Source organism: Notamacropus eugenii, chromosome 3 (assembly GCF_028372415.1).
Source record: "Notamacropus eugenii isolate mMacEug1 chromosome 3, mMacEug1.pri_v2, whole genome shotgun sequence".
In the NCBI taxonomy this organism is placed as follows: domain Eukaryota; kingdom Metazoa; phylum Chordata; class Mammalia; order Diprotodontia; family Macropodidae; genus Notamacropus; species Notamacropus eugenii.
Window position 1 is genome coordinate 314,304,414 of NC_092874.1, and position 9,407 is coordinate 314,313,820.

The 9,407-nt window shown below is 40.8% G+C and overlaps 1 protein-coding gene across 3 annotated transcripts; it reads right to left on the reverse strand.

Annotated features, from left to right (window-relative positions):
* Window positions 1–631: 631 nt before the first annotated feature.
* Window positions 632–8,097, reverse strand: LOC140496657 (uncharacterized). Of its 3 annotated transcripts, none has more exons than XR_011964363.1 (2): window positions 2,821–3,347; window positions 632–1,927 (listed from the first exon to the last, which is right to left on the reverse strand). XR_011964363.1 is itself a non-coding variant. In XM_072596716.1 (2 exons), the coding sequence occupies exons 1-2, from the start codon at window positions 7,587–7,589 to the stop codon at window positions 1,781–1,783; spliced, it is 639 nt and encodes a 212-aa protein (XP_072452817.1). In that variant the 5' UTR covers window positions 7,590–8,097; the 3' UTR covers window positions 632–1,780. The 3 variants fall into 3 exon arrangements, 1 of the variants encoding a protein (XP_072452817.1); XR_011964362.1 differs by having other exon boundaries at window positions 2,789–3,347; XM_072596716.1 differs by lacking the exon at window positions 2,821–3,347 and adding an exon at window positions 7,098–8,097.
* Window positions 8,098–9,407: the final 1,310 nt, after the last annotated feature.

The window sequence follows — 9,407 nt, forward strand, 5'->3', positions numbered from 1 at the left end:
AGGGCCTAATGGCCTCTGCTTCGCACTGACTGTTTTGTCATTGTTGGCCTGTATTAACATCTTCTTATATTTCATGAATCTCAGAAACTGGAAGTCAAGCCTTTTCAGAGATTTGTATCTCTACAACTTGGGTTTCTTGGTGTCATTTGTGGAACTGGTTGTCAGGTTTGTGGTTCTTGCACTTGGCCATTGTTTCATTGACATTTGGGCTTCTAAGTACTCCAAAGACCAGAAAAGATAGAAAACCAAACAGAAAGAGCTAAACCAAGGATTCTTAATTTTTTTGTGTATCATGCTAGTTTGGACTCCAACATACTGTCACTTAAATTCATAATGAAGGAAATGCTAAATTTCCATTAGAGGTGAATGAAAATAATATGTATTTTTTTCTATCAAAATCAAATCAGCCCCATTAAGTATGACCCCACCCCCATCTGTCCATGTGACCTATCCAATGATATTTCATTAAAAATAGAAAACTTTACTGATGCAGATCAGCAACTCATTTTAAACTTATAGTCTTAAAGAGTTGCCTGGGACATTGAGAGGTTAAACGATGTGTACAGGGTTACACAGTTAGCAGGTATAAAAGGCAAAACTTCAACTAGAATCTTCTATACTTCAAGTTTTATTCTCTCTTCAGTACTCTTCCAACATTGCTTGGTAAAGGATAAGTTTGAACACATATATACTGAAGAGAACTTTCTGTAGCTTAATGTTTTCATCTTAGCATTTTGCCATTATATTTATTAAAACTTTAAAAATGTTTACTGCTCAATTTTGTTTTGACACAATAAATACATCCTAAACGAACCTCCTTCCAAGTACATTCTTCCAAAAACCCCCAAAAGTTAAATTCTCAATCATTAACAGAAAGAATGTGTACCTTGACTTTGGCGGTCAAGTACCAGTACCGATCTTTGTATTATTTCAGGTTTTTGTTACTTGTAAACAAAACCATGTTGACTTTTCACATTTTTGCTGTCTGAGTCATTGCACCCACTGTTTTTTTGGTTCTTTCTTCATCCCTTCATTCAAATATTCCCATGATTCTCCTACATTCCTATTTATCTTTTCTTTTGGTACAGTAATAGTCTATTTCATTCATATACTATGATTCATAAAATCATTCTCCAGTTGTTGGGCCCATATTTTTCTTCACCTTTTTAAAATGATAAATTATGTGACTATGAACATTTCTGTACCTATACAGTTTTTCTGCAGTCAAAACCTTCCTGGAACATAGTCCCAGAGGTGGAATCTTTGGGTCAAAGAGAAAAAACATTTTAGTGGGCATCCTTTGAAATATAAGTATAAAATGAAATTTTCAAGATAAAAAAATGATACTAATCTTTCGCAAAGGTTCCTCATGGCTGCTTTTATTCAGACAACCAGGAATTATATGTATGATTATTTGAGAATACATACATACCTATATATATATGTATATGTATATATATATATAGGTATGTATACCTATATAGGTATGTATATATACACACACACATATGTGTATATATATATTGCACAGTGCCATATATATGTGCCATATACATAGTTTGTCTTAGTCACACACACACACACATATCCAATTCACTGGCATGTCATAGCATCACCTCCCTGATGACATGTTCCTCTTCAAGAACAAAGGACAAACTATAAAAGCAATTGTCTTGGTTATACATATATAAAGCTTAGTGTCCATATGTGTACAAACACATGTAAATATACATGTACATTGTGAGATCTGGAAAAGACCTTAATTTAGAAAAGTCAAGGATCATCTACTGCATCCTGGGCCATCACCACTCTTCTTGGCCTTTGTCTTGCCACTGGACTCTGATGACTCTGGACGAGTGAGGGTGACAACTCTGTGTACCTTGGCTTCAATGTGAGTCGTCATCACCTTCACGATGTCATTGGTTCTCTTCAAGAACAAAGGACAAACAATATAATATTCATACATGGTATGCATACACACGTACATTTGATCATCTAAAACCTGAAGACTTTGGTGTTGAGGACCTCAGTCAGACCTGGAGACTAAGATTACCAAGTCCATATCCATTTTCATATCCATATCCATATGCTCATCTTCTTATATACATAGCTTTGTACATATTATACCACACCAATAGAAAGCAAGCTTCTTGTGGATATGGACTGGTTTGTCTTTGTATCTCTTGTACTTTTCATGTAGTAGGAGCTTAATAAATATTCATTAGGCTGAGTTCTTTAAAGAAGATCCAACAAGGCCATAATTGTGTGTAATAGGGAGAAGTCTGGGTTGGTGAGTAGAATGTCGGTGAGTTTAGCAGAATATAATAGGTAGACCACAAGAGTCAGCCAGACCCTAGATAATTTTCTAAAGCCCCATCCCATCAAAATTCCATAATCCCACTTCCCAGTGTCTCTATCACCTCACCTCCATCACTTTAAAGTCCACAAGTCTAAAATCAATTTTCCTCTCAAATCTCCTCTTCTTCCTGACTCCCTTATTTGTTTCTCATACCACCATTTTCCTAATTTCAAAGGCTTAAATCTACAACCTGGTAAATCATCTTCTATATCAACCCCTTTCTTGTTTTCTATATCCCATTAATCACTAAATCCTTCTTAATTTTCTATCATAATGCCTTTCACTTTTATCAATTCCTTTACATTCACAGGCATTATATTTAGACCTTTATTTCCTCACACTTGGGAATAATTAAACAACTATTAAACTAGTCCTCCTACTCCAATGGCCATACCACCAATCCAAACAGCCCATCTCCACTAGGCTAACCTTCTCAAAATGAACCGGAACTCAGGACGCACCAGAATAGGGCAGGTCATGGATGGACAAGGACCAGGACTTAAGCTAGGCAGGAGGAAATCCAGTAGGTATATTAAGTCAGCCAGACTGGTTATTATATCCAAAGAAACCAGCAGAGGCAGGAAAGAAAAGGGAATTTCAGGTAAGCAAGAGGTCAGCTTTAGAACTCTGGCTAAGTCAGCAATCAAAGATCTAACAAACAGAACTGAGGAACAAAGGTTTGGTGGCCCAGGTCAAAGAATCTAGATGGGGGGGGTGAAGTGGGGAGCAGAGTCAGGACGGTGGAGTAGAAAGATGCACATACACTAGCTTTTCCCCCACAGCCCATAAAATACCTGTAAAGAAAGACTCTCAACAAATTCTAGAGCAGCAGAAGCCACAGAACAACAGAGTGGAAGAGATTTCCCACCCAGGGTGATCTGAAAGGCTGACAGGAGAGGTATGTTGCATGGGACACGGAGCAGAGCCCAGTGCAGCCTTGACCAATCTGCATGGCTCCAAGAGGAGGACCCGAGCAGGGCTCAGGGGCAGAATCCTCAGCAGTAATAGTGGCAGATCCCTCAACCCACAGGTGCCAAGGTCAGTGAGAGGGTTTAATCAGCTGGCCAAGAAGGGAGCAAGGTCTTTCCATAGCTCTGGTCTCAGGCAGAGGTGACAGAAACCTTATCAGGTGACAGCAGCTCCCACAGCAGCCCCCATCCACTTTTGGACTGTAAAACCCCTGAGGGAACTGAGCAGCTGATCCTTACCTCAGCCTAATGTAGCTGGCCTGTCCCCACTAAATGTTCCTTGGGGATTTGAGCAGCTGATCTTTATCTTGCAATGAATGGCACCCCTGCCCTCACCAAAAGCCCCGGGGGAATTGAGCAGCTTCTCTGAATCTCAGCCCCCAGCGCTGGCTTGGTGGAACTAGAGGCCAGGTGGCTGTGGAGAGGAAACTCTACCACTCACAGATTCTGGTCACAAAAGTTTCTTGTTGCTCCCAGACCACTGTACATGCTTGATTGTGCCCCCTTGGAGGAACTGAGATCTTACAGACCCCCAGAGTACATCCTACTGTTCACAAAGGACCCAAAAGTCAAGTAACTAGTTGGGAAAATGTCCAAAAAAGGGAAAAGAATAAGACTACAGAAGGTTACTTTCTTGGTGAACAGATATATTCTCCCATCCTTTCAGATGAGGAAGAACAATGCTTACCATCAGGGAAAGACATAGAAGTCAAGGCTTCTGTATCCCAAACATCCAAAATAAATATTCAGTGGTCTCAGGCCATGGAAGAGCTCAAAAAAGATTTTGAAAATCAAGTAAAGAGGTGGAGGAAAAATTGGGAAGAGAAATGAGAGAGATGCAAGAAAATCATGAAAAACAAGTCAACAACTTGGTAAAGGAGACCCCAAAAAGTGCTGAAGAAAATAACACCTTTAAAAATAGGCTAACTCAATTGATAAAAGAGGTTCAAAATGTCAATGAGGAGAAGAATGCTTTAAAAAGCAGAATTAGCTACGTGGAAAGGGAGGTTCAAAAGCTCACTGAAGAAAATAGTTCTTTCAAAATTAGAATGAAACAGATTGAGGCTAATGACTTTATGAGAAACCAGGAAATCACAAAACAACACCAGAAGAATGAAAAAATGAAAGATAATGTGAAATATCTCATTGGAAAAACAACTGACCCGGAAAACAGATCCAGGAGAGACAATTTGAAAATTATGGGACTACCTGAAAGCCATGACCAAAAAAAGAGCCTAGACATCATCTTTCATGAAATTATTAAGGAAAACTGCCCTGAGATTCTAGAACCAGAGGGCAAAATAAATATTGAAAGAATCCACCAATCACTTCCTGACAGACATCCAAAAAGAGAAACTAATAGGAACATTGTGGCCAAATTCCAGAGTTCCCAGGTCAAGGAGAAAATATTGCAAGCAGCTAGAAAGAAACAATTCAAGTATTGTGGAAATACAATCAGGATTACACAAGATCTAGCAGCTTCTACATTAAGGGATTGAAGGGCATGGAATAGGATATTCCAGAAGTCAAAGGAACTAGGACTAAAACCAAGAATCACCTACCCAGCAAAACTGAGTATAATACTTCAGGGGAAAAAAGGTCTTTCAATGAAATAGAGGACTTTCAAGCATTCTTGATGAAAAGACCAGAGCTGAAAAGAAAATCTGACTTTCAAACACAAGAATCAAGAGAAGCATGGAAAGGTAAACAGGAAAGAGAATTCATAAGGGGCTTACTAAAGTTGAACTGTTTGCATTCCTACATGGAAAGACTGTATTTGTAACTCTGGAAACTTTTTTCAGTATCTGGGTAGTTGGTGGGATTATACAATACAGAGAGAGAGAGAGAGAGAGAGAGAGACAGAGAGAGAGAGAGAGAGAGAGAGAGAGAGAGAGAGAGAGAGAGAGAGAGAGAGAGAGAGAGGTGAGAGAACTCTTCAGGGTGAGTTGAATAGGAAGGGATCATATCTAAAAAAATGAAATTAAGGGGTGAGAGAGGAATATATTGGGAGGAGAAAGGGAGAAATGGAATAGGGCAAATTATCTCTCCTAAAAGAGGCAAGAAAAAGACTTTTCAATGGATGGAAAAAGGAGGGAGGTGGGAGGGAAAACGTGAAGCTTTTTGACTCAAGGAAGGAATAAAATGCACACTCATTTTGGTATGAAAACCTACCTTACAATACAGGAAAGTGGAGAGAAGGGGATAAGCAGGGTGGTGGTGGGGGTGATGGAAGGGAGGGCAATGGGAGGAGGGAGCAATTAGAAGTCAGCACTCTTGGGCAGGGACAAGCTCAAAAGAGAGAATGGAAGAAATGGGGGGCAGGATAGGATGGAGGGAAATATAGTTAGTCTTACACAACATGACTATTATGGAAGTCATTTGCAAAACAACACATATATAGCCTATATTGAATGGCTTGCCTTCCCAATGGGCATGGGTGGGGAGGGAGGAAGTGAGGAGAAGTTGGAACTCAAAGTTTTAGGAACAACTGTTGAGTATTGTTCTTGCATACAACTGGGAAACAAGAAATACAGGTAATGGGGTATAGAAATTCATCTTGTCCTACAGGATAAAAGAGAAGATGGGGATAAGGGAAGGGAGTGATGTTAGAAGGGAGGGCAAATTGGTGGTAGGGTAATTAGAATGCTGGGCACTTTGGGGTGGGGGAGGGGAGAGATGGGGAGAAAATTTGGAACTCAAAATTTTGTGGAAATGAATGTTGAAAACTTAAAATAAATAAATTTTTTAAAAAAGAATGTAAGCTCCTTGAGGTAGTAAAATTTAAAAAAAAAAAAAAAGAATCTGGATCACAAGAAGTCAAAAAATTAGTAGAGTTTTGATCGCAGGTTTGGAGTACAAGCAGCCATAATGGAACCTGATACTCCTGAACCCAAAGTTGTTAAAGGAGGAGTGGTCCTTTGGACATCAAGATAGGTCTAGGGCTAGAATTGGTATCAGAATGTGGGCTACCTTGAGTCAGCAAGTAAACATTGTTAGCTAGAAGAAGGGTTAAATACAAGAAGAAAAGCAAATTCTTATTTCTAGCTTTGCTAAAGACTTTTAGTATCCCTCCATTATATACTGGATAAAATCTGAATTCCTTAAATTAACATAAGTGGACAGTCCCAAAGAGCATTCCTTCCTCTCAAATGGCTCCATGTTGTCCTAGCACCCCTCTCCTAGAAGGCCTGCTTTAGTAGCCAGCCACTCCTCTCCCCACCCCCAACCAGGACTGTTGGCAAAGGCATTCACTGCAACCTGCTGGAAGCAGGAGCCAAAGTCAAGACTAGTTCAGGGTCCTCCTGCCAGGGAGTCAAATTTGCGTAATGCAAATTTACTGTAAGGTGAAAACTGTCTACATAAAATACATCCAGCTGTTGTTGGGGAAAGCACAAATAACTCAAGACATCAGGAAATGCCTCTTATAACAGGTAACATTTGAGGGGCTGACATAGACGTGTTTTAATCTGCATCACCATTAAGGAGTTTTTAAGTTAAAACTCTCCATGAGGAAGAAATCATTGACTCTTTACTTATACTTTATTTCATAATCTGAAGAGACTCTGTGGGATGACTATTGGGTGACAAATTGAGATTGTCTACCATACTTCAAATTTTGCTTTTTTGAGTGAATAGGCACTCTGCCAAGTATTGTGTTAACTTGCTTATAACAATTGTTGGGGGCGGAGCCAAGATGGCAGAGTAGAAAGACGTACATACACATAGCTCCGAACCCACAACCCATAGAACATCTGTATAAAGTAACTCACGGCGAATTCTGGAGCAGCAGAGGCCACAGAACAGTGGAGCGAAGGAGATTTCTGTTCCAGAGGGACCTGCAAACCTCTTGCAAAAGGTCCATCGTGCTGCGGACGCAGAGCTGAGCACAGCCCTGCCGCGGCCGCCCAGTGCCCAGAGGAGCAGATCCGAGTGGGCCTCAGGGACAGGATCTCCAGCAGCCCAGTGGGTCCCTCCACGCACAGGTGACAAGGGTCGGTGAGAAGGTCTCTTTGGTGGGTCGAGAGGGGAGTGGGGTGCCCCCATAACTCAGGCCCCCTCGGGAGGCAACAGTGGAGGCGGGAGCAGACCGAGGCTCCCCAAACAGGCAGGAGCCCAGATCCATTGTTGAAGGTCGCTGCATAAACCCCCTGAGGGAACTGAGCCTGTGAGGCAGCTCTGCCCCCACCCAGGCAGCTGAACTTGATATCACACTGAATAGCAGCCCTGCCCCAGCCCAAAGCCCTGAGGGTGGGAAGCAGCATTTGAGTCTCAGACCCCAAGCGCTGGCTGGGAGGACCAGGAGGCAAGGTGGGTGTGAGGAGAATATTCAGAGGTCAAGTCACTGGCTGGGAAAATGCCCAGAAAAGGGAAAAAAACCAAGACTATAGAGGGTTACTTTCTTGGTGAACAGGTTTCTCCTCCCCTCCTTTCTGATGAGGAAGAGCAGTGCTCACCATCAGGGAAAGACATGGAAGTCAGTGCTTCTGTATCCCAGCCCACTCAATGGGATCAGACCATGGAAAAGCTCAAAAAGAGCTCAGAAAATTTTGAAAATTATGTTAGAGGACCGGAGGAAAAACTGGAAAGAGTAACCAAAGACATGCAAGCAAAGTATGAACAGCAGATCAGCACCCTCCTAAAGGAGACCCAAAAAAATGCTGAAGAAAATAACACCTTGAAAAATAGGCTAACTCAATTGGCAAAGGAGGTTCAAGAAGCCAATGAGGAGAAGAATGCTTTCAAAAGCAGAATTAGCCAAATGGAAAAGGAGATTCAAAAGCTCACTGAAGAAAATAGTTCTTTCAAAATTAGAATGGAACAGATGGAGGCTAATGACTTTATGAGAAACCAAGAAATCACAAAACAAAACCAGAAGAATGAAAAAATGGAAGATAATGTGAAATATCTCATTGGAAAAACAACTGACCTGGAAAATAGATGCAGGAGAGACAATTTAAAAATTATGGGACTACCTGAAAGCCATGATCAAAAAAAGAGCCTAGACATCATCTTTCATGAAATTATTAAGGAAAACTGCCCTGAGATTCTAGAACCAGAGGGCAAAATAAATATTCAAGGAATCCACAGAACACCGCATGAAAGAGATCCAAAAAGAGAAACTCCTAGGAACATTGTGGCCAAATTCCAGAATTCCCAGGTCAAGGAGAAAATATTGCAAGCAGCTAGAAAGAAACAATTCAAGTATTGTGGAAATACAATCAGGATAACACAAGACCTAGCAGCTTCTACATTAAGGGATCGAAGGGCACGGAACAGGATATTCCAGAAGTCAAAGGAACTAGGACTAAAACCAAGAATCACCTACCTAGCAAAACTGAGTATAATACTTCAGGGGAAAAATTTGTCTTTCAATGAAATAGAGGACTTTCAAGCATTCTTGATGAAAAGACCAGAGCTGAAAAGAAAATTTGACTTTCAAACACAAGAATGAAGAGAACCATGAAAAGGTAAACAGCAAAGAGAAGTCATAAGGGACTTACTAAAGTTGAACTGTTTACATTCCTACATGGAAAGACAATATTTGTGACTCTTGAAACTTTTCAATATCTGGGTACTGGGTGGGATTACACATACACACACATGCACACGCACATGCACACACACATAGAGACAGAGTGCACAGAGTGAATTGAAGAGGATGGGATCATATCTTAAAAAAATGAAATCAAGCAGTGACAGAGAAATATATGGGAGGAGAAAGGGAGAAATGGAATGGGGCAAATTATCTCTCATAAAAGAGGCAAGCAAAAGACTTTTTAGTGGAGGGATAAAGAAGGGAGGTGAGAGAAAAACATGAAGTTTACTCTCATCACATTCCACTAAAGGAAGGAATAAAATGCACACTCATTTTGGTATGAAAACCTATCTTACAATACAGGAAAGTGGGGGATAAGGGGATAAGCAGGGTGGGGGGGATGATGGAAGGGAGGGCATGGGGAGGAGGGAGCAATATGAGGTTGACACTCATGGGGAGGGACAGGATCAAAAGAGAATAGAAGTAATGGGGGACAGGATAGGATGGAGGGAAATATAGTTAGTCTTATACAACACAACTATTA